This window comes from Phalaenopsis equestris, unplaced genomic scaffold (assembly GCF_001263595.1).
Source record: "Phalaenopsis equestris unplaced genomic scaffold, ASM126359v1 Scaffold000339, whole genome shotgun sequence".
Taxonomy (NCBI): domain Eukaryota; kingdom Viridiplantae; phylum Streptophyta; class Magnoliopsida; order Asparagales; family Orchidaceae; genus Phalaenopsis; species Phalaenopsis equestris.
The window spans coordinates 297,558-323,568 of NW_018164781.1; the positions used below are offsets into that span (position 1 = coordinate 297,558).

At 35.9% G+C, this 26,011-nt stretch overlaps 2 protein-coding genes across 3 annotated transcripts in view; one reads left to right on the forward strand and one right to left on the reverse strand.

Moving 5' to 3' along the window:
• LOC110025861 (V-type proton ATPase subunit e1-like) overlaps positions 1 to 18,994 on the reverse strand; it is a 25,243-nt gene extending 6,249 nt beyond the window's left edge. Inside the window, exons 1-2 of the mRNA XM_020726536.1 lie at positions 18,732 to 18,994; positions 12,609 to 12,656 (exon numbers count right to left, since the gene is read on the reverse strand). Of these exons, the coding sequence (XP_020582195.1) occupies positions 12,609 to 12,656; positions 18,732 to 18,829 (146 nt within the window). The 5' untranslated portion in view covers positions 18,830 to 18,994. The remainder of the gene's footprint in view (positions 1 to 12,608; positions 12,657 to 18,731) is intronic.
• A 2,061-nt stretch (positions 18,995 to 21,055) lies between these two features.
• Positions 21,056 to 25,376, forward strand: LOC110025860 (protein ROOT PRIMORDIUM DEFECTIVE 1). 2 transcript variants are annotated; one of them, XM_020726535.1, is made up of 2 exons: positions 21,056 to 22,748; positions 25,260 to 25,376. In XM_020726535.1, exon 1 carries the CDS (start codon positions 21,185 to 21,187, stop codon positions 22,496 to 22,498), a length of 1,314 nt encoding a protein of 437 aa, XP_020582194.1. In that variant the 5' UTR covers positions 21,056 to 21,184; the 3' UTR covers positions 22,499 to 22,748; positions 25,260 to 25,376. The 2 variants fall into 2 exon arrangements, with proteins under 2 accessions (XP_020582194.1, XP_020582193.1); XM_020726534.1 differs by having other exon boundaries at positions 25,289 to 25,376.
• The last annotated feature ends 635 nt before the right edge of the window (positions 25,377 to 26,011 follow it).

Genomic DNA, 26,011 nt, shown 5'->3' on the forward strand with positions numbered 1-26,011 from the left:
AACTATGAATTTCTCAGTGCATTAACCAGTCTTTTGTAAGACAACCAATCAATTGTTGGATGATCATTCAATATTCAGCAAGTCAACTACAGTGCCTTAACCTTTTTTATTCTTTTTGGTGGGAGAAAAATGTGTCAATATACACTAAAATAATAGTTCATAATGAAACCAAATCTATCCGCTGATTATGCTAAAATTTTACTAACCCCAGAGATGGTGCAAAAACTAAGAGAGATGCAACTCGTTGATCCAGCACAATTAACCTAATTTCTATCAAGACACATTAAAAGCAAATCAAGCTACCTATTTACACGTCAATATATTGCAATACAGAATGCTTTTCTAAGACAAAAATCTCACAAAAATGCTAGATATTCCTACAATTTTACAAAAATTTACAAAAAAGAGTCTATTTTAATTTTAGAAACCTTCAAATATCATGCCATTAAATTTACTAATCAAAAAAGAAGTTCCAGAAGTAATGCACACGTAGAGACCCATCATTTCGGAGAGGTAAAAGCCAGGAAAAATTTTAAAGGATGCACATATTTAGCATTAACCCAAATAATTCCAATGGTTTTTCACTGAAAAAAAAAATGGAAAGTTCAACATAAAGTAATCAGTAATATAACGAGGTAGGGAGCATCATTTTTACTTGCAAGGATTTGGACTTGTAAGCTACCATCATTTTCTCATAGGTTTGTTTTAGCCGACCTGGATTAAACTATAACTCAAGTAATATATAGCTAAAATTGATACTTATTATCCCAAATCTGACATTTTACACTAGTTTTTTCTCATAAAAAGGACATTTCTAACATAAAAACATAATATAGTGCAAACTCATGATTGAATCTATGGTGGGGCTAAAAATTTTTACATTTTTAAAAGCCTAAGCTTTCATTACTTCTATAAGAAAAATGTATGAACACTTCCAAAAAGGATTGTGCAAATAACATATGGGGAATTTACATACATAGCACGCAACTCTTATGTACTTGCATATTAAAACCTAAATTTTAACATATACATATATGACACTTTTGGTTTTGCAATCACACTAAAAGCATATGGATGAAAAGGTACATATCACTTTTAAAAAGCTAATAAGAGTAGTATTATATGACACTTTTGGTTTTGCAATCACACTAAAAGAATATGGATGAAAAGGTACATATCACTTTTAAAAAGTTATTGAGTAGTATTTTTTATCTGAAGTCCAAGATTTGAGTGGTGTATAAGTAAATTATTAAAATTTAAGTGTTAAATACATAAATACATAAGAACAGTCGTACGTATACAAAACCCCGTAGCATATCCTTAGTTGTTCATGAAGAAATAAAACAATTGGAACTTGTATGGGCCGTCTTCAATTTTAGATGATTACTTATTCAATAAACTTGAGACTAATCAAATACTTGAATCCCATTGATCTACATCAAGTTGACAAAATGGATTTACCATCCTAAAACATTTAAAAAAAAACATTAGATCTCGCGCAAGGAAATATTCTAGTTAAATTGTAAGGTTTTCTGATATTTACAAACAAAATGAAAAATATTGAGCAGAAAAAAACACTATATATTAAGCAGGAAACAGTAGCAGGGAGCGTTCAAATATAGAGCATATACAACTTTTAGAAAGCAATGCACATTCTCCTGCCAATGTGAGTCTCTAATGCAGAGAGTAGCTCAAAAGCTAATGTGATAGACGTTAGAAACTAAGTCAGCAACAAAAGTCAAAAAGATCAAAGAGGAGCAACCAGAAGGAGCCAAATATAGAAAGGGGCGATTTCATACAGAGCACTAAAAATTTTGCTATTCACAAAATCAGATCCCCTTTCATAGATTTCTTTTTTATTTTTCACTCAAATATCAAATTTCACTATAAAATTTTTACCCCGACCCCGACCGTTCGAAAGCCAAAGCACCGGCCTGCCTGGCCGGTCCTGTTCGCAAGAGAAAGCAAAAGGGCATAACCTTGCTGCGGCAGAAAAAGGTAAAGGAGTAGGTCGGGACCACGAGAGGCTTAATTACATATTCAAGGAGAGGAGGTTTGGAGGGAAAGTGGGAAAGAAAAGTTTTCAAATGTTGTTGGAATGATTCTATTAAAGGGAAGAATACAAGGTTTATTTTTTTCATGAATGTTTTGTTTTTTTTCTTGTTGTGGTGTTCTAGCGACATCTAGGGTGAGGGAGAGATGATCTACCTCTCGAAAGTAGATCATCCTTGTATCTTGTTTGTTTTCTTTTAATTTTCATCAAAACAACCCTTGTTTGTATTTCTTTCACCTATTTATTGTCGTTTCATCGTGGTTTGTTCGCTGATTTTGGTTCTGATGCGTATCAAATTGATATCAAAACAAAAATCTTGGTGGGATGTCAGTAAAAAAAGTGGATGTGCTAGTAGAAGAGGTTGGACAAATCAGATTGAGAATAGAAGAGAGTTTCGCCACCATGGAGGATTGATTCTCTTCCATTAAAAGTCGAACGGATGATGAATTTGAGAGCATGGGAGAAATGTCATGGAGATACAGGCCAAGGTCGTGTCGATCACTCCAGTTGCAAATCCTAACCACAAGTTGATCAGGGAATCTGTGGCCAGGTCAAAAGGAAAGGAAAGACAACATCTAGCAGGACGAGCGTCCACCGAGGACTACGATAGGAGGGGAAGTGAAAACTTCTAATTGAAGGGAATGTGCCGAAAATTGGAGAAAGGTGTAAAGGACACGGAAGAGTACGATGGAGGAAGGAGTGATTCGAGAGTGGGATATGCTTATGACCGAAAGAGGGAGTTCCACCATAGATACGTGGGGGGAAATACCAGAGGAAGAAGAGGTTGGGGTGGAGATGCAAGGGTTAGAAAACTAAATATGTCAGTCTTCTAAGGGGAGGATGCACATTGATGGTTGTATCAGATGAAGTGGTGCTTTGCAATCAATGGGTTAACTGAGAAAGAGAGGCTCGTGACAACGGGATTATGTTGGAGGAAAAGGCTTTAGCGTGATTCCAGTGGACGGAGGCAAGGTATCTGATGCACTCATAAGAGAAGTTTGAATATTGCTTGTTGGAGTGCTTCTGAGTCATTCGAGAATGAGACCTGCATGAGCAATTCGATGCTCTAACTTAGGAGGGGACGGTTATGGAATACCAGGAGAAGTTCAAACTTTTGTCAGGAAGATTGAGAGGGATTTTTGAAGCAGGACCGTAAGAGAACTTCTTGAAAAACTAAAGCTCGACATATGAGTAGTCATCCAACCCTTGAGACCATGAGGATTGAGAGAAATTATGGAGCTCACCCAGATGATGGAAGATAAGAAACATGTGAAGAAGATTACTAAAGATGGCAAAACCGAAGGATTCTACAAGAGGGATAGCCACGACACCGAGAACCCAGATAGTGTCATTTCATAAAGAGACATCGAAGAAAGAAAAATACAAGACACCGTCGCGGGGGTAGTTTCAAGCGCCTCACAGATACAAAAGTCCAGGATAAATGAGCAAAAGAATTGTGTTACTATTGTGATAAGAAATATGCCTTAGGACATGATTGCAAAGAGCGCGTCATTCAGATTATGTTAGTTCATGAGGAGTATACAGAGAGTGAGGAATCATAAAAGGAAGCAGTGGAAGGGGAGCATCTGCACTTAGATGTAGCAGAGATGTCCCTCAATTTGGTGGTGGAATTTACCCCGAATCACACCATGAAGGTTGGGGAATGGATCGGGGAACAGCCGATTGTGGCGTTGGCGGATAGCGAGACCACACATAACTTTATCTCAAATCAGGTTGTGAAGAAGCGAGGGTTGAAGCTGGTGACTACAGGGAGCTTCTGCATCATGATGGGGACGGGAAGGTGGAGTAAAGTCAGAGAATCTGCAAGGGGTTGGTTCTGACACTACATGCCCTACAAATGGTGGAAGTTTTCCTTCCTTTAGGCTTGGGCAGCAGAGTTGTGATTTTGGGGATGAAGTGGTTGCGAACATTGGGGGAGATGAAGGTGTATTGAAAGTCCTTGACGATGAAGTTCCAAGTGAATGGAAGGAAGGTGATGCTAAGAGAAGATGCTAATTTATGCAAAACCATGGTGTCGCTCAAAACCATGGCCAAGTCGATACGGGGAGCAGGATCGGGCTACTTGGTGAAGTTGCAAAGCATTGAAGAGATTTGAGATTCAGAGATGGCAGAGTTTCCTGAAGAGGTCCAGCAACTCCTACAACAGTTTACGGGTGTCTTCGAACAGCTAAGCGGGTTACCTATCCCGAGGAAGCACGAGCATGCTATTTCCTTGAAGAAGAGTGTTCCTCCATCATCGTTAGACCATAAAGGTGCCCCAGATTCAAAAGGATGCAATAAAGAAACTGATCTGAGAGATACTCCAGGCCAAGATTATCAGGCCTAGTCTGAGCACTTTTTCCAGTCCTGCCCTGTTGGTGAAGAAAAAAGTTAATAAGGAAAAAGATAATAGTTAGAGATTCTGTGTAAACTACCAGGCTTTGAACAAGGAGACGGTGTTAGACAAGTTTCCTATTTTGTGATTGATGAGTTACTGGATGAGCTTTATAGGACAGTCATTTTCTCAAAAATTAATCTTAAATCAGGATACCTCCAAATCATGACGAATCCAACAGATGTGCAGAAGACATCATTCAGGACACATGAATGACATTATGAGTTCTTAGTGATGTAGTTTGGTCTCACCAATGCCTCGACGACATTTTAACCCCTCATGAATAGTGTTTGTCAACCTTACGTCCGGATGTTACCCTGATTTTCTTTGATGATGTTCTAATTTATAGCTGTACAAAGATAGAGCATGTGGGGCACCTAAGGACGGTCTTGGAGACATTAAGGGAGCACCAGTTGTATGCCAACTTGAAGAAAAATTCATTTGCACAGTTGCAGGTGTACCTAGGTCAAGTGGTGATCAGAACTGGGGTAGCAATGGATCAGTCCAAGATCGAGATTATGGTTGATTGACCCTAACTGAGGAGCTCGAAGGAATTGAGAGGATTCTTGGGTTTCACAGGACACTACCGGAAGTTCGTGAGAGGATAAGACACTAGAGCATGTCCACTGACAGAGTAATTGAAGAAAGACAATTTCAAATAGAGGGAAGCAGCAACCAGGTATTTGAACATCTTAAGATAGTCATGACTAGCATACCAGTATTAGCACTTACAGATTTCAATAAACCATTTGTGGTAGAGACGGATGCGTCATGATACGAATTGGGAGTATTGCTCATGCAAAATCAGCGGTCGATTGCCTACTTCAACCAGGTTCTTATGGTCAAAGCGCGGTTAAAGTCATTATATGAACGAGAATTGATGGTCATTATCTTGGCCATTCAAAAGTGGAGGCCCTACCTGTTGGGACGAAATTTTTTCATTGTGATGGATCAGAGAAGTTTAAAATATCTTTTGGAGCAGAGGATGGTGACTGAGGAGCATCAGAGATAGCTATCCAAGCTATTGATGTATGAATTCAAGATTCAATATCGACCAGAATGGGAGAATAAGGCAACTGACGAATTGTCAAGAAAGGTGGAGAAACACCAGTTGACATCCCTATCGACACCCTTGATCCAAGATTGGGAAGCATTGAGACAGGAGAACGAAAGTGATGAGTAGCCGAGGAAAATAAGAGCAAAGTTACTACAGGATCCGAACAATCATCCAAAACATGCATTGAGCGGACAACAACCGCTCCACCAAGGGCGATTCATGCTATCCAAGACGTCAGAATTTATTCCCAGATTATTACAAGAGTTTCATAGCAGTGCGATCGAGGAAAACTCAAGAGTACAGAAGGCCTACAATCGTCTGACAGTAGAGCTTTATTGGGCGGAGATGCGCAGAGACTTATAGGATATGGTGGCAAAATGTGATGTGTGTCATCAACACAAGTACTTGACCACGACACCAGGAGGGTTACCACAACAATTAGCATTACCAGGGAATGTTTGGTAAGAAGTGACGATATATTTTATAGAGGGGTTGCCACAGTCAAAAGGGTCCATGGTGATCATAGTGGTTGTGGATCTCCTAAGTATGCACATTTCATTCCCTTACAACATCCTTACACTGCGACCTCAGTTGTGACAGTGTTTATCCTGGAAGTGGTTTGTTTGCACTGGGTGTCGAAATCGATTGTATCGAATAGGGAAAGGTGTTTCTCAGCCACTTCTGAAAAGAGCTATTCATGTTGCAAATGACAATCCTTAAAAAAAGCACAACATATCATCCCCAGACGGATAGAAAGATGAAGGTGGTCAATAGGAGTGTGAAGACATGTTTGTGTTGTTTTGTATATGATACACTGAAGCTATGGGCCAAGTGGATTGCATGGGTCAAATAATTGTATAATATTTCGTACCACAACGCTGCATAGACAATCACATTCAAGATATTGTATGGGCAGAATCCACCTCACATGATACATTATGGGCATAGTACCACACTGGTATCCAGTGTCGATCAGTACTTGGAGGAGAGGGACATGACACTAGCAGAACTCGAGGGGCATTTATTGAGAGCTCAACAAATCATGAAAAGGAATGCAGGTGGCCACAAGAGGGAGGTGCAATTTGAGCCAGGAGACATAGTATTCTTGAAGTTGCAGTTCTACCGACATAAGATATCGGCTAGGGAGACAAGCAAGAAATTGCCAGTACGATACTTTGGGTCTTATGAGATTATGACACGAGTTGGGGTAATGGCTTACAATTTGAAGTTACCACCATCGTCCACACCACACCTAGTCTTTCATGTATCACAGCTGGGACGTGTGATTGGAGATCATACACCCTCATCGAGATTAGCGCGGACATTGATGGAAGACTTGGAAGTGATTCTGGAGCCGCTAGAGATCGAAGGAGTGCGTCGAGGAACAAGTGGAACAAAGAATGTATTGTTTAAGTGGAAAGGACTATCGAACTATGAATCAACATGGAAACCTTACAAGGTGATTCACAAGCAATTTCCATCATTCCACCTTGAGGACAAGGCACTTCTTTGGGGAGTAATGTCACTCCTGTTACACCACCCTAGACCGGTCCCTCTTGGAACGGTTGAAAGCCAAAGCACCGACCGGCCTGGCCGGTCCTATTCGCGAGAGGAAGTAAAGGGGCATAACCATGTGGCAGAAAAGGGAAAGGAGCTAGCGGGGACCATGAGAGGTTTAATTACATATTCAAGAAGAAGAAATTAAAGGAGGTTTGGAGGGAAAGTAGGAAAGAAAAGTTTTCAAATGTTGTTGAAAAGATTAAAGGGAGGAACCTAGGGTTTGTTTTTTTAAGCATATTTTTGTTTGGTTGTTGTTTTATTTTTTCTTGTGGTGTTCCTAGCGACGTCTAGGGTGTGGGAGAGACAATCTACCTCTTGAAATTAGATCATCTTTGTCTCTTGTTTTTTATTTTCATAAGAGTAGACCTTGTTTGTGTTTCTTCCACCTATCTATTGTCGTTTCGTCATAGTTTGTTTGCTGATTTTGTTCAGAGGAATATCAAAAACCCCAAACCCATATTTTGTCATTTTTATCAAATTTCCGATGGTTTGATCTTGGGACACATAAATGCACTAGTTTGATTGTTTAAAAAAATGACAGGTGCTAGTTTTGTAAATAGCAAAATTTCAACTGCTATGCACGTAATTATTCCATATAAAAAAACTTATTTTCGTCACTTTAAACTGAAAGGACATGCAAACTTGTATTATCGGATATTACAACTTAAAAGGAAGTCACTCATAAAGAAGACAAATTCTTACTACTAAAAAAGGTTACACTATCATAGAACATCCAAGGGTGCAACAAGCAAATCTAGAAATTGTTCTAATGGCCATAGACAACTAGTTGAGATGAGGTCATCAATCTCAATCTAATGACCAAAAACCAGTTGATAAAGACATTATTGATTCAAATAATGAACTCTGCCTCTATTCCTTAGATCAAAAGATTATGATTGTCTATCATTCATCACCTAAGCCGTCATAATTTGTTATGGACTAAAAATTATATGTTCATTATGCATGGAGTATCAAAGTCAATTTTTTTATTTTTAAGATTTACATTGATGGAGCTCCGTGAAATGTGATATTTTTAGATATTTGTCATTTATTTTAGAAAATAATAACACGTGGGCTTCTCAAGAGGAAGCAATAACTTTCTTCAAGGATGACAGAAAAAATAGTTTGAAATGACATCTCCGTAGTAGTTTGTGATGAATAGGAATCATGGAACTCTGCTTGTACGGACAAAGGTAACAATAACACTATAAGCAATTATGCACCAACAACAATATGAACAAGACCCGCAGTCCAAGAAGATGAAGCAATAACCCAAGAGCACCACAGCTAGTTATAGAAGGAAAAAAAAGAAGGGAAAGAACAAAGGAATGTTCAACCGCTAAAGGAATCACCTCAGTGCTCGTCTTGCCAACCTTTGCCAAACTGGCAAGAAAAAGAGAGAAACTCGCACATGAGGTAAAAAATAAAGCCAAACTTGGAGGGAAACATTGTTGTGATCTTTTATGAAAGACAAAAAAATAAAAAAGAGAGGCTAGAAGCTTTTGATTAATTCTCAAATTTTCAAAAAAAAAATAAGAAAAAAAATCCCAAGGGATACTCACATGCATTGTGGATTGCCAGCTAAAAAGGACTCAGATTTTAATTTTCTGAAAAAAAGCACGCTTTGTGAAGACTTGCCTCAAAATAGTAACAAATTCTATTCTCATACGAGAACTGACAACATCGAGTATAAATTCAAGGAGATTCTCCCTCCCTTTGTGTGCATCTTTCACTATTGTCTAAGAATTTGACACTGTTTTCTTAGTTAGCTAATCTCAAATATATGAAAAACTACTCATTCAAATGTACTTTGTAGAATACCATAAATTATTTGGAAGCTTTGTGCGATCTAATTTAATTGTTTTGTGTAGTTTTATGTTGGGAAAAAACTCATCCATCAAACCTATAATGTACGTAGGTGAAATTATTACACATAAAACACTTAATGACTCTCTTAATACAGCTAGAAGATTTTGACACAAATCTTACCATGGTGGTTTTACATCAACAGGTGTCTAAAGATATGGGGAAAGGTTGATTGAGAATCCTAACATAAAGGAAAATTGTAAAAATGGTCGAGAACCAAGTTTTGTCAAGTTTTTAACCACCAAACAAAACTCCACTAAGTTCATTGAATAACAAATACCTATTGTAGCTACTAAACGCTTAGCATGCCTCAATATCTAAAACCAATGGAAGTCCTTGAAGAGTTAACCCAACGCATGAAGTTTGACATACAATTAATCTTTATTTAAATTAATAAATCTTCTTTGCAATAGGATGATCCTATTGAAGCTACTAAGAGCTAGGCAGAGCCTCAATATCTAAAATCAATTAAAGTCCTTGAAGAGTTAACCTCAATGCATGAAGTTTGACATACAATTAATCTTTATTTAAATTAATAAATCTTCTTCGCAATACGATGAACCTAACAAAATATATTTAATTGAAAAAACAAAGTGACGGACTCGCAACAATAGGTTAAATACACAAGTCAAAGTACATCTTTTGTATTTGGACTACTGACCTTAAAAAAAGAATGCATATTCGAGAATGTGAACTGATGGCAGAACTATCAACAACACCACAATTAAATATGGGTTCTAGATTTTACATTTGGATGATATGCTAAATATGATCATAGGATCCTCATTCCCCAAGAAAACAAAACAACTTATATGCAAATCTAAATCCATTATTGAAATGAGGGAAACATAACTTAAAACACCTAATAATTTGTATGAATATTAATAATCATTTAGTCTTTACAACAAGTGTAATACTTCATGTAAATCATTACTTCAATTTTAAATCAATTATTAGAAAATTTTTAGCCCTTTTTTTTGTTAACAACTTCATTTAAAATAAAAGTGCTACTGATTACAATCCTTGCTCGGAGGATATGTTATGTATGATCACAGGATCCTTACTCATCTAAAAACTTTATATTATAACCGGTTACCAGCAAATCCAACTTTTTCATAAAATTGTGTGAAAAGGCAACTTTTAAATTATATGATGGTCGATATGAACGGTAATAATGTCACATGGTATTTCCAAACCCTTAATACATTTATGTAACTCATGAATAAAGTTTTTAGAGCAATTATTAGTAAAATATTAGTTATCTATTTTGTAAACACCCTCAATTATAATATTTCCACAACAGATAATCTCAAATATTTGTACTTTATCTAAGAAACATTTCAATCTAAACAGTTCTAAATTAATGTTAAAAAGTGCATTTTCTCATGCCCCAATCCATATTCTCTGATAATTTGATCTCTTCCAAATGATGAGAAATCAACCAACAAAAGATTAAAACTACTAAAAAGTGTTGTTCATAGCTATAAATTCATGCTGGCTGGAGATTTCATGGAGTTATTGAAATTGTTGATTGAGTTTACAATATTTAGACTTTATTATTTTAAATTTTTTTTTGAAATGTCACATTATTCTTCAGGAGTGGTTATTGGCTTTTTTTTTTTTTTTGAAATGTCCTATTATTCTCGTGAACCTGATAGGGGCCACCAAATCACAAAATATGAGTGACACCAAATATAAGACTGGTTAAAATTTTTAGTCTGTGAATTAGAAACATTTCAATTATGCTCCTTTTTTTTTTGCTTTTGAATTGTTTAAATTGTTTTCAGTTCATTTAATTTGTTCATTGATCAAATTATTTATTTATCAATATTTTTGCAGTTATTCTAACAAGTTTTTCTATAAATAAGACCTTAAAGATTGTGAATATTTATTGAAGTCATCGGTTAATTGATACACAAATTTCTCTTTCCTTCGCTCTGCCAAAATTTCATCCACATATTTCATGTATCTGCCCACTCTCTCCTTCAGCTTCTACTCACCACCACTCTCTACCCCCCTCCCCCCGCTCGTTCCCTCTCCTTCCTTTGAATATCTATTCCTCTGGCACTGCCTCTCTAAAAAAAATGACAAAATTTTTAGTAAATCCTTTAGCTCTTAATTGACCCTCATGAATGAGTGGAATTGTTGTTAATTCCCTTAGTTGTAGACGCATTGACCTGATGTTCATGCAAGTACAAGAATTAAGTCTAAAAAACATAAAATCCGCTTATTTGGATTTCAACCAAGAATAATTAAAATGAGCCGAGTTTAAAAAAAAAAGAAGATAAGAAGATGAGGTTTCATAACTCCTCTAGAAAGAACGTAATTATTCAAATATCCATCATACCAAAGCAAGTCTTTCAATGGAATGAAGATTTAAGTGAAAAGTAACTGCAAACTGTAGCATGATCTTTTTGAAAGAAAATTTATTAATAAATCCACGAGAAATTCACAAAAATTTTTCCATAATTAAATGAGCACCTGTTGCCAAGAAAAATTCATCTATCATAAGCACAGTTTAAATTAGTTAGGGGAGGAATCACATACAACCTATCCTTCAGGAACATCGTGCCTTTAGAGATTTACAACATTTCCTTTATATTTTTAAAAAGAGAAATTTACATGTGTAGCACACCATTCTTATGTATTTACATATCTCACAACTAAGCTTTCATATTTACATACATGGCACTTCATTGCTTTAATCCTATGCATGAAAAGGTGCATTTCAATTTAAAAAAGAGGTAATAGTCCGATTTTTTATGTGATGTTAAAGATCTAAGTGTCATGTGATTGAATATTAAAGTTTAAGCTGAAATATGTAAAAACAAAAGAATTATGTGCTCTTCATGTAAATGCCCTTTTAAAAGACCAAAATAACTGTTTCACTTGTGCAAGAAGAGCATTTCTCAGTGGATCAATTTCTTGCAAAGATTTATCAATTATCATTGATCCAATTGCAATGCAAGGTAGGGCGGATCAAAATAATCTTAAATATCAAATTTACATAAAGTGCTTAGTGCCCAAATATTTCTAGTTAGAGAATCAAAATAAGAAAACAAAATCTGAAAATAGAAGGAATATAATAAAAAGAAAAAAGGTAATAGAAAATAAGGGATAGATAATTTACAGGCTGAGTTCCTCTACAGCTAACTAACATAATAATGGGCTATACAGAGAGCTATGCAACTTTTAATCTGATTGAAAGTAAGTTAACTGTGGTGAAGTGAAAGCTATCATTTAAATATAATTAACAACCAAAGAAGCCTGTACTCATTTGAACTGTTCAAAAACTCAAGTTTTAAAAGAGCACTTAAAATATTTCTTAACTAAATCTATAAATCATCATTTTAAACAATCAAATTAGTTTGAAATTTACATGATGCTTCCATCATTCAATTGCTTCAGAACATTTGATATTACCCAACCCAAAATAGCCTTAATATGGTTTGATGCATCATTTATGCTCAGCAAGTATCCACTTTTACTTTTTTGAAATTAAACAGAATTGGCTACTCATTATTTAAGGTAAAATGATTTTAAAACTATATCAGACAGATGAAATGCATGTTCTCACAGAAACAGAGGCAGATACCATTAAGATGAATTTAGAGAGAACAAAACTGCTGAGATTATATAAAAAAAATTTATAAATAATGGCCATTGTGAGAACTTACATCATCCAACAGCAAATTGTAGCCGTAATTACCAAAGTAAAATGCAACCTGCATTAAGAAAAATTAAAAAAAACAAAAACAATTACATATATACAACTAGCTGCTTTAAACTAAAATAAACATATGTTATAGCTATATGTCTCCAACCTCAAGTTAATCGAGAAATTTGAAGATTGTCAATTAAACAAAGTTAATGAAAAAATAAATAAACTGCAAAGCACATGCATAAAAAAAATCATATCCACCAACAAAAATACAAGTATATGATTGTTGATATGTCAGAATAAAATAAACAAGAAAAGCACTTTCAGAAGATTCTATTCTCCGTTGACCAAGGAAGGCACTTTAAGTTGCACTAAACTCGAATATGAAAAGAAATAACAAAGCTAGAGTGGCGTAACTAATTTCATAACTTATTGGCCACTTATATATATATATATATATTACATTTATTTTGTCTTGTTTATTTTTTTATTTGAAACGATACATGTTTGGCTATTTAACTAAATGTGCATATTTTTCAAAATACTCAAAACAACATTTAGTTCCTTGGAATGTTTTTAAAAATATACAAATTTGTTTTTTTTTAAAAAAAGAGCTAATTTGTTTTTAAAACAAAAAATAAAACATACAAAAAAAAGGTACTAAACAGAGATTTTTTTAAAATTAAGGCAAAAAAAAAAAATGTGATCTCAAATAAGCCATTAATAAATGGAAATGTGCCATCAATGCTAGCTTGTCTGGGATCACTTTTGTTTTTTTTTTATTTTAAAAATATTTTTGTTGGTGTGTTTTTGCATATTTTTATCTTTTTTTTTTAAAACAAATTAGCGTAATATTTAAATTTTATTTTAAGCATTTTTAAGAACAACCAAACATGTGATATCATTCCAAACATGTTTTTTTAATGAAAACATAAACAAAATGAAATTAAAAAAAATAAAAAGCATAAACCAAAAGTGATCATAGGCCCCTTAACTGCATGAAAAAAGGAGGTTAAATTTGATGTGATTTTCAATAAAGACTCCAATTTTTATCTTCTTATTCTTCCTCTCACCCATTCTTTCCATCACTCTCCAATATTCCTCCTCGTTTATTCCAATTTAGACTAGCTCGGGGAGGGGGAGGAAAGAGGGGAAAAGTAAAAATGAATGCAATAAATAAGAGTTATAAGGGAAAGAAAAGGCAACAACAACAACAAGCTTTTATCCCACTAAGTGGGGTCAGCTACATGAATCATTTTTCTCCATTTTTTCCTATTTAGTGTCATATTTTCATTTAATTTTAATAAATTGAGATTATTCTTTATACAATATGCTCGAGTCTTCTTAGGTCTACCTCTATCTTTCTTAACATAAATTGGAATCTAAAACATCTACTCTCCTAACCATTCATCAGATGTTCGACGTTTAAAGTGACCAAACCATCTAAGACGACTCTATCTAATCTTGTCTAAACTTAAGCTACACCAACCGTTTCACGAATACACTCGTTTCACAAGTAGTCTCAAAGTGTCAAGCCACTCATCCACCTAAGCATTCTCATCTCAGCAGCACTTAACCTTATGCTTCTCTTTGAAAAACCAACATTCTATGCAATAAATCATCGTAGGTCTCAACACCATCTTATAAAATTTACCTTTAACTCTAAGCAGTACTTTTTATCACACAATACTCTCAATGCAGTCCTCTGCTACATCCAACAAACTTGAATTCTACTAATAACATCTCCATCTATGTCACTATAACATTGAAAAATAGACCTAAAATATCTAAAATGTTCACACCGTTTAATGATTTGATCGCCCTTAGTTATCATTTTGCCTCTAGATCTACCACTAAATTACATTCTATGTATTCAATTTTAGATCTACTCAAGTGGAGGCCAGATGAAGGCCTTTAGACTCTAATCTAAACCTCCATAATTCAAGTTTTTCTTGAACACTTTCGCTTTCTTATCCACAAGAAGGATATCATCAGCGAAAAGTATACACCAAGGTACATCATCCTGTAAATGTCCAACAAGAGCATCCATAACTAAAGCAAAAAAGATATGGGCTTGAAGCTGATCCTTGATATAAATCAGCTGAAATGGGATAATACTTGGTCAATTCTCCTTCTATTCGAACACAAGTGACAGATCTAGTATACATATATGTAATGACTTGAACATAAGTCATATCAATACTTTTTTTCTAGCACTCTCCAAGAAACTTCTCTTAGAACTTTATCGCAATTTTTTTTCTAAATCAATAAAAATAAAATATAGATCCTCTTACTCTCTCTATACTTTTCCATCAAACCTCTCGATAAACTTAGAGCTTCCATAGTAGACTTGTCCGGCATTAAACCAAGATGATTATGAGAAATCTTTGAATCACATCTTAGCCTATGTTCAATTACTATCTCCCATAGTTTTACTGTATGACAAATTAACCTGATTCTTCTATAATTTAAGCATTCTTGTGCATCCCCTTTATTCTTAAAAATTGAAGACCAAAATACTTTTTCTCCGTTTCTCAGACCTTTTTTTAGCTTTTAAAATAATATTAAAAAATTAGTAAGTCAAAAAACTCTCAAATCTTCTAAATATTTCACACTTCAATTGTAATATCATCAACTCCTACTGATTTTCCACCATTGATTTTCTTTAGAACTTTTTCAACTTTTTTTTACTAATGTGACGATAAAAATAACAAACTTTATTATTATTAATGATATTAAAATTAGTAAGGTCGATCGTATTTTCATAAACTTCATTGAAAATTTTATCAAAATATCTTACCCACCAATGTTGAAGGCTTTCATCTAAGTAAAGCGCTTTTTATTTTCATCTTTTACTTCACTTTACTTGAACTAAATATTTTATTTATTTATTTTTTGACTGATTTATACATATATTTTTCATTCTATATAGTATCTAATTTATTATAAAGATCACTAAAAGTATAATTCTTAGTGTCACAAATAGTTCTCTTGGACTCTCTACACGTCACCTTATATTTTTTCTCAATTCTTTATGTTTTTACATTTAAACTTTTCTTGCATATTATTATTCTAGCCCTAATTGTTTTTATTTATAAAAACTTTCTTTTTTTATTCTCCAAGTCCATTTTTTGTCACTTGTATACAATGTTTGCTACTTCATTCCACATAGAATTAGTTTCTTCAAGAATATCCAAAATCTTAAAATCTTGAAGTTTACTCATAAAAATAATTTTATTTATGTCTTTTAGGTGACTCTATCTAATTATATGACAATTTTTAACTGTATTTTTTTTTATTTTTCAACTACTCAGCTTAAAAACCATAACTAATAATCGATGTTGAGTATTTAAATTTTCAATTGGAATAACCTTGCAATCTTTAAATTCTTGACGATTTATTTTTCTCATAAGAAAATAATCAATTTATATTTTATTAGAACCATTCTTATAGTTAACAATATACTCATCTCTTTTTTAAAACAAAGTATTAGCAATAATAAAATTATAAGCTAAAGCAAAATCTAATATGTTTTGCCTTCTTCATTAATGACTTTAAAATCATCTCAATCATAAATATTTCTAAAATTACCCACCACTCTAATAACATGTCCATTTAAATCTCCTTCAAAAAAAATCTTTATTAAAGAGGTATTATTTGTATTACATTTACTAGGTCATTCCATTTTTTTTTTTAACTTATATTTAACCCTACTTGAGGAGTATAAACACTTATAACATTAAAAGTATTACTACCAACAACAAACTTTATGGTTATAATTAAATTTCCAATTCTATGAATTTTTTACAACATTATCTTTAAAACACTTATCCACGTTTACACATACATAATTTCTTATGTGACTCCTACCTGAATACTAAAGTTTAAAACTTATTTCAACGATCTCCTTAGAGCTATTTGGGATAAATTTTCATTTATGTTTTATTTTGTATTTGAAAACAAAAAAATGGAACAAACAGAAAAAAAATATTTGTTTATACATTTTTTTTGTTTTATTTCTTAATTTTATTTTTAAAGAAACACTGATGTTTTTAAAACACCCAAAACACAAAAAACGTGTCTATAACTGTTTCAAAAATAATTTTTTTCTAACGGTGAGAGGCAAAAACCATGTGAGTTGTGATGGGCCCTCCGGGTTTCCAACGGGCTTGGCGCTCACCAGCAAGGAGTAAAAAACGACGAAGGGCTCTGGGTGCGAGAGGGAACCGAGAGAGGGTGGAGCGGTTTCTCACAAAAGAGAGGGGCTAGGCTTTGAGAATCTCACGAGTGGAGGCTTGGGTGGGCGACGATAAGGAGATCCGACGACGGAGGGGAGGTCAGCGAGGCTACAGAGGTGAGGAGCATTGTGCCAAGAGGGGAGAGTGAGCAGCGTGAAAAAAGAGGTGCTAGGACATCACTAAAATGAAAAGGGGGTTGCCTGCTACGTGCGTGAGTTAGGTTTTAAAACCCTTTTTAATATTTTTTTTATTTTATTTTAAGTATATGTCTTGCGCATTAGTAATTCATGCAGGAAACCCCAACATGTCTGTCCTCCGTAGGTAAAAATGATGTTCCAAGCATTCACGCGCAGTCTGTTTCGTCATCCGAGGTCGTCTAAATAAATTTGTGAATGTCAATTATGTTTAACTAATTTTTTAAAAAGAATAGTTTTTTTTTTTCTTTTTTAAGAAAATAGAAAATAAACAACCAAACATGTTTTATATTTTTTATGTTTGAAAATCGATAAATCATAATAGTATCAAATACATTTTCTAAAAACGGAAAACAAAACAAAAATAAAGCATGCTAAAATAAAAACAAAAATAAAAAACTAAAAGTGATTCCAAATAAGGTTTTAATCTTTTCTCCAACTCATTTAATTTCTTGAATGCATAAGATATTTATCTTCCTATGAATCATAATATATGTTAATTTCATTGATTTGCCTCTTAGAATACCTATATTCAAATATTCTATCCTAAAAGAAAAAAGACAAATATAAAATAAAAATGAAATCACTAACACCATTCATGCTAAGACGAAAAAGAAACAAAACAACCACCAAACCTAAGAAAAACAAAATGATGAATCTATAGAAATCATTAAACAATTACTACTTCCCCTGATAACAAAAAAACATAACACAAACAGTAGTGGTAGTTGGCTATAATTGTCATTTCATTACGCTTTATATTAGCAGGTAGCAGGGATGTCGATCGCTGACATACTCTGTGAATCTTCAACTTACCATAGGTGCACCGGCTCAATGTTTTTTATTATTTATTTGAATCATAAACCGACACAACACTTATTTATCTAATTGCAACATCTAAATCCTAACAAAATCAATTAAAAACAATGAATTTTGCCAATATCATTATGGTAAATCATAATAAAATTTGCATAGAATTGAGCTGAAGGGGTTAATTAATATTTCAAATGCCACTCTAGATAGCACATAGCTGCTACACCATGCATAAAAAGCTTCACACACTGGTGCATCGGTAACTAAATAACCAGTTTGATTCATTACTTCAATACTGATTTGCATGTTCAATAAGTTGTTTTCCTCGTACCGTTGTAAGAAAATTCTTAAAAAATAGCTTCCAAACAAAAATTAGGATTTAACAAGTTTGAGCATCTAACTTGCCAAAGAATTTTCAGGCTTAACATCTCCAGAATTTATAAAAACTTAACTTACAAGATTTACTAAATATTATTGGTGCAAAGCAGACCCCTAAATCTCAATATGAAACCGACTGTGACAACAAAAATGATAATTTACTTACAAGAACATTTTCACCATATCCTCTAAACTCAACCAGACGCACGCCAAATATGCAAACTTTCCATACATCCCTAATCCCTTGCACCCAACCCGCTCCTACAATCTACCTGGCATGGCTACCAACAACAATCTCCAACATTTTTATACAAGATCAGAAGCAGTAGAAACAGCAGTACTGTCCGAGATCGTCATCATAGCCAATTAATCGCAAAACACAAAATATTTCAAAACTACTCAGCGTAAATATCCATTACGACTCCCCGAAGTTTCACAAATAAAAAAAAAAATTATAATATAAATCAAAATCTAATGACGATAAATGCAAAGACGAAAGGGAAAAAAAGGGATTACAGATTGGTGGAGGGGCCTTGATTGCAGCAGAGCCTGAGGAAGAGCGCGGCGATGACGCCGGCGACAAGGAAGATTAGAGTTGTTACTAAAAACCCCATAGATCCCGATGGAAGACCCGATACACTTTACCCCCCTTCCCGTTCTTCCGTTCTGGCTAGGGTTCGCGAACCGATAGAATTTCGAAGAAATTATTCGCCAGACATCGATCGTGGATAGGAGGTAAAACTGGAACAATCATGTCCGTTAATTTCATATGGTGCGGGTAGATCAAGGTTTGCCGTTAAACCAGCTACTGCCAACTGATATTGCTTTTAGCTTGCAAGGGGCTGATGAAATTTTTTTGGATAATTTATATATATATATATATATATATATATATATATCACTCAATTCTCCTCCATTTATTTTATCGTAGTATCTTCATTGTATGTTAGCTTAATCCGTAGATATTAATACATAAACAAAATTTAAAATTTATGTTACAATCATGTGAAAATAATTTAAAAATCCATGTGCTCTGGCGAAGAAGATTGATGACTTGATTGATAGACTAAGCTGGTTGTGATGTGCGAAGGTAAGTGACTTCTTATCAAAAAATGAGATAAACGTATTTTGTTTTGTTTGGAGTGTACTTCTTGTTACTTCTCGGTATGGTCTGCGCTTTTAAATTTAATTGGAATGTGCTTGTTTGATCAACACGATTCACTTTTTATCATATCATATGAGGTGATTGTGAGCTTTATCTGAATTTATTACCACTCAAACTTGTATGCATTTGTTGAATTTGAAAATGTCTAGGAAACACACAAAAGGTATAAAACTTTCAGCTAGTAAGTGGTTAGAGAGAATGAGGTGATCTTCGGACGACCTTCCCCCAAGAAAGGATGAAGCTCTCATCTAGCATAGGAGTGTAGCGCCTTTCTCCCAAACTTCTTCTAAAAAAAACCCTCTCATACACTCACAAAATGTGGACGGAGATGAAGAAGATGAGCTAGGAGAAAATAGAAGGAAGAGGAAGAGGAGGAGCAAGAAGAAGATGGTGGAGGGGAAGAGAACCCCCTCTACAATGTTTTCCCTTCAAGAGGCCTCTCCAATGGCCTCTCCACAACCTCCAAGAGGTCCTCTCCAAGATCTTTTTCAACAAGGCCTGATGGCAGCTGAAGAAGGAGGAGAGAGGCGAGCAACAGCCTCCGACAGGCAAGAATGAAGCCAGTCAATCAAAAGGGGGCATTTGATCCTTCTAGATGAGAGCAAAGGAGTATTACCCACCCATCTTTCAAGTTCCCTGACTATACAACATCTTACGACGTAAAAAATTGGCTCGAAATCGCACCTGGAAACTGGCCGACGTTTAGGCGTCGCTCACCCTGGCGCCAAGCCCCAAACAAGGCATATTGAGGCATTGACGTCGTCCAATCAGCGCCTAGGTGACAAACTCTTGGAAATGTGGCAATTTTTTGCTTGTTTGAGGCCTTGACACACCATTTATTCAATGCCTAGGAGTGTCAAAGTTTTAAATCTTGTGTTAGATCTTTGGGGACTCGGGCTCGACAGACTGAAAAGTTATTTTGGGTGTGTGAGCTCCTAGGTTGGCCCCGGGGCGTCGGTCTAGCCCGAAACCATAATTTTCACCGGGAACACTCGACAGAAGATTTTTTTCGATCCCGAAGATATAAGAGACTCTGTGTGAGTGAAATATAGTCATATAACTTCAAAATGAAGTATTCTCGTAGGTCATTCACTAGAGAAATCAGTGTCAACAATCGTCATAAACCGCAGCGCGGGTAGGGTGTCCCGAACCGTAATTTTGCTGAAGCACACATAGGTGAACTCCATGACTTTCTATGGCCATGAGAGGTTCCAGATGAATATGTGGTGACTTCTAATCATCAAATTCCCGAATGAATGTGTGGTGACTTCTAATCATCAACGACACCTCACATCCCAAATGAGCCTTTCGGAGGCTGTTTTACTGGGAAGGGCTGAATCGCCACTGAACTTAGTTACTTGACTCGAACAAATATCAGAAGATTCCAGGTGGTTGTCTTGAGCTACCAGATACTACAGACAAACTGTGTACCACCATAAGCCATGCAAGTAAGTTCTCTACAATTGTGACATAAAAAATTGATACCAAAATTAAGTAAGAATGTTGACATGGTCATAATTTTAATAAAGATGGATTCATTCTATTTTAACAATTAAAATAGTGGTGCATTTAATGTGGTATAAAAAAATTGGTTAATATAAATATAAGAAGTAGCTTAAGCTAAATATATAAGAAATTGATGGCATGCATGTAAATAGCATTATTATTTCTCCGTACACCCATTTTTCCACCGAGGCCACACCCCGCTAGCGCCGCCTGTCTTCCCCGTTCCCGCCGGCCACCGATCCGATCCCCGGCTCCTCGTTCTCTCCCATCCGACCCACTAAAACCCTAAACACTAAAAATGTCGCCTTTCTCAATTAGCCGAGCGCGCCTTTTGTTCTCCTTCTCCCTCTCCATCGTTCGCTATCAATCGCAGTCCACATCCATACCCAAGAAGCTCCAACGCGTCCGCGACCACTCCTTCGACAACCTAATGGAAGTCGAAAAGAAGGTCCGGCGCGCACTCAAGCTCCAGGACCTCATCCTCTCCCACCCCGGCGGCACTCTCCCTGTATCCCTTCTCGAATCCCTCGCTCGCCGCCACCTCCGCTTCTCTCCCCAGGAATCCTCCTCCTTCCTCCTCCGCCACCCTCACGTCTTCCACGTCTTCGAACACCCCGTCCAGCGCGTCCTCCACGCTCGTCTCACCCCTCGCGCCCTTCATCAACTCCGCCTCGAATCCGAAGCCCTCTCCTCCTCCCTCCCCTCCGCCGCTCTCCGTCTTCGCCGCTTTGTTCTCCTCGCGGCACCTTCCTTCCGCATCAGGCTCGAACACATCCGCCTCGCACGCACCGATCTCGGCCTTCCGGAGGACTTCGAGCAATCCATCGTGCTTTCCCACCCATCTCTCTTCCGCCTCCTTTCCCCTTCCGGCCCCGATGCTGAACCCCGCCTCAAGTTCGTCGAAGCGGTCCTTAATCCCGACGAACCATTCCCCATCGCCGCCGTGGAGCTCGCGCGCGAGCGGGAGTACCGGGAACGGGGCTCCGATGCGGAAGATGCTCGCTTCGCCTTCCCCATTCAGTTCCCTCCGGGCTTCAAAATCGGGAAATATTACCGCGTTGCTGTCTGGAAGTGGCAGCGATTGCCTTACTGGTCTCCTTACGAGGATGTATCAGGCTACGATCTTAGATCATTGGAAGCCCAGAGGAGAATGGAGAAGCGTGCGGTCGCCACCATCCATGAGTTTCTATCGCTGACCGTGGAGAAAAGGACGACGCTTGAGAGGATAGCAAATTTCAGACAGGCCATGGGATTGCCGAAGAAGTTAAAGGAGTTTCTTCTTCAGCATCAGGGAATTTTCTACATTTCGACCAGAGGGAATCAGGGGAAGTTGCACACAGTGTTTCTTAGAGAGGGTTATAGAAAAGGTGAGATTTTGGAGCAAAATGACGTGTATTTGGCTCGGAAAAGGCTCAGGGAGCTGCTGCTGATCAGCTCCAAAAAGGCCAATTTTGATAGAATGCTGACGAGCCTTGGGAGGCAAGGTGACGGGCCTCAGTGTGTGCCGGCATTGAATAGAAAGGAGTTCTTTGGGGATGATGATGCTATATATGGTGGCGATGAAGAGGGCAGTGGATCAGATTCTGGGGTGGAGAGTCAGTTCATTGAGTGAGGATGGATGATGATTGTTTTTGTGAGTAGATATACAGCTCAAACTGGATTCCTGAACTCTTAAAAATTCTTAATCTGAAGGAACGAAAATTGGATGGAAAAGATGGAATTGTGTGCAGAGATCCATTGCTCGCTATGCTGCCAGGAACTCTCTCTCTTTTGATCATGGCAAGCTACAGTAAGTATTTGTAGCTGCTGTTATGGAAGACTGGTGCAAGGAAGGAACTCAAATGATACAGAGATGCAGGAAGGTACTAAAAGCTAAGCTTTTTAAGTTCACACTGATTCATTGAGGTTTGTGAAGTTTGAGTTTTTAAAATATACCAATTTGTTTGATAAGAGGTTTCAGTTTTGGAAATTTTAAGTGTTTAATTATTCATGGTAATTGGTTTCCTTGTCCTTTTACTGGCTAGGGAAATAACTTGTAATTTATTTCAGAAATTCAACAAAATTTATATGCGGTAGTTTAGTTTTGAATGATTGTCCCTCAAAAAGGTCTCCAAAATATGTTATTTTTTGTTATGAACATATCATTTGATTTATTCCAGAAATAAAAGGAAAATCTGTTGAAAGCCTGACTTAGTAAAATGTTTCTGATAACTTGTAATTGTCTGTTCTTCATTTTCCTGATATCAACCTCAAAGCTGCAGAGGTTGTTAGCTGGTTTTATTGATGCCCAATTAAGCGGTGCAGCCTACATTTTTTTTCCATCTCAGCCATCCATTCCAGATTGAATGTTTGGGATTAACCTCAATACCAAAGCTATTTTGATCATGTTTGGTGGTGTTAATCCAAACCATCCAAATCTAAATTGGATGGCTGAGATATGTTGCCCTGTTAATTGGAAAGAATCCGGATTCCTTCAATTACCCCACTTGCATTGGAAGCTCTTTGTGCCAGTTTTCTTTTGTTGCTTGTTAACTTTTTGTTGATTTTTAGTGGATTTTTAAGCACAAGGCTTAAGTATTATTATCTCTAAATACTTGAGACTTTATCAAGCCAAGAGTGTGGTGAAGAACATAACTTATATATTATTATTATGGGTGAAGAAATAAGTTTGTATGAGTTTGTAGAAAGAGAGGGCAAAACTTAGATACTCAGGTTCCATTTGGGATCCTTTTTTATTTTTTCTTTTTAAGCATGCTTGTTTAGTGCATTTTTCACTTGTTTTTATTTTTCATTTTTAGAAATAAATGAATCTTTTTAAAATATTCAAAACAACTTTTAGCGGGTTTGAATGTTTTGCCCATGACTGTTGCCATCACCACAAAAATTAATTTATTCAATGTTCAATAAAATTAAAATCATGTTTTTAACATATCAAATATGTTTTATTTCAAATCTAACCACACCTAAAATAAAATTGAAATAAAAAATAAATGACATGACACAAAAGTCAACCCAAACAATTTCTTAGAGACAAGAGTAGGATGAAAATCATCATTCTGCAAAAGTGATAATTAGAGTTCTAGTTGTTGAGGGGTAGAATCTTTATTATGAATTCTTTTCTATTCTGTCAGACTTAGGCTGTGTTTGGGCCAGCTGTGGGGTGCTGCATCTTATTTCATGACGTTTGGCAAAACAAAAAGTTATGGTAGGAAGCTGCGTTCTGCAACCTGACCAAGGCGTTTTGCAACCTGACCAAGCTAAGTGTAGTTGTTGCCGGTGATATGACTTTTTGAAAAAAAAAATGTAATAGCAATTGCATTTTTTGAACAGTAAGCTAAGTGTAGTTGTTGCCGGTGATATGACTTTTTGGAAAAAAAAAAATGCAAGAGCAATTGCATTGCTCTTGCATTTTTTGAACAGTATTTTTTTTCTGTGGCAACGTCACAACTACTACTTCAAACAACTACAGTTGCCCCCAAACAAACCCTACGAAACTTTAGTGATTGAAAGACTGATATTTTTTCTAGGGAGAAAGGTGATTGCTTATAAAGCTCCTCATCTCGTTATTGTCTAGTATGGAGATAAAGTTTATTTTTTTTCTAATATTTGTTGTGCTGCAAAATGGCTGCTAGCAGCCACATTGCAAACTATATGTGGTCAATGTAACCACATATACTTTGTAGGAACTTGGTTTAGCCTTTTAAATAAGTGACCGGTTAAATTTAGTATATTTTGTGGGAATTTGATTTACACAACAAAGTGAGTTAGTTAAATAAGTGACCGGTTAAATTTAGTATATTTTGTCGGAATTTGATTTACACAACAAAGTATGCTGTATGCTTCAATTGAGCAACCTTAAAATAACTCATTTGCTAACAAATAGATAGATTGAATAACTTTCATAATCTTCATTGAGTCACATGAGTTTCACTTCTTTCTATTATGCTTAATTAAGTTATTCTTCAGAGTTGATGAATTGATTTGTCGTATAGAAGTTCGTGGATATCAATAAAGATAAAATTTCTCATGTTATGTTGGAGTAAATAATGTGGAAAAATATATCAGTAGTATTATGCAATAAGAGATGCATCATGGAGATTTGAAGGTTCATTTTATAAAAGATTAAATTAGCCCAACTATGTTATGCGGAGTATTTTGTGATAAAAATGGCGTTTTTGATGGTCGAGTATGATAAGATATTTGTATTATTGGTTGCACGAGGAGCCAAAGTTTCCATTTCTTAAAATCTGCATTGTTTGGTTTTTTTTTTTGGAAAATTTACATGCATTCCACACAATTCTTATGTATTTACCTGTCCAACACAAATTTTTATTTTTACATATATGATACCTTATCTATGCATGAATTGTTAGGTATGACTCATATATCATAAATGGGACAGATGCTGGAGCGGAGCGGAGCCAACGAGCGGAGTGGAACGAAAAGATCTGTCCAATCGGGGGAGTTTCATTATGTGGGTTAGGGGTGCGGGGGCAACACCCCGCAGTTTGGTACATGAGTAATTTAAGTAATTACATATTTTTACTATAGGGTTATATATGTGTCATGTTTGTAACCCTAGGTGAGCCTATGAGATTATGAGATTCTGAATCTTGTATTCTGTACTATTTTCTGAATATTGAAAAAGAAGTCGTCGCTCTGCTCCAGGGGATGTAGACACCTTTGCCGAACCTCGTAAATCTCTGTGTGTTCTTATGGATTTATGTTGATTTCTGTTTTTGTTCGTCGTAATTTCTTAACAAGTGGTATCAGAGTCTGATACGAGGGCAGGGAAGAAAAATTTCGGCACAAGAGAAGAAAATTTGGCGGCGGTTCTCGACAGTTCGCAACCAGGCAACGATCTAGCGAAGCAAATCACGAAACAGATCGTGTGCAGGCGAAGCAGCTTTGTAAAGGAGGATTTCACAATTTCTGCAAAAGGCAGAGGTGTTCGAGTGGCAGAGGGAGCGACGAAGCAACATAATTGGAAGGAAAGCAGAGACTGAGCTTTTTCTGAGAAGGAAAAATGAGTTTTTCTGGAAGTAAAAATGAGCTTCTCTGGAAAGCGGAGGCGGAGCTTTTCGGGAAGGAAATAGGAGCTTTTCTTGGACGTTTAAGGAAAAGG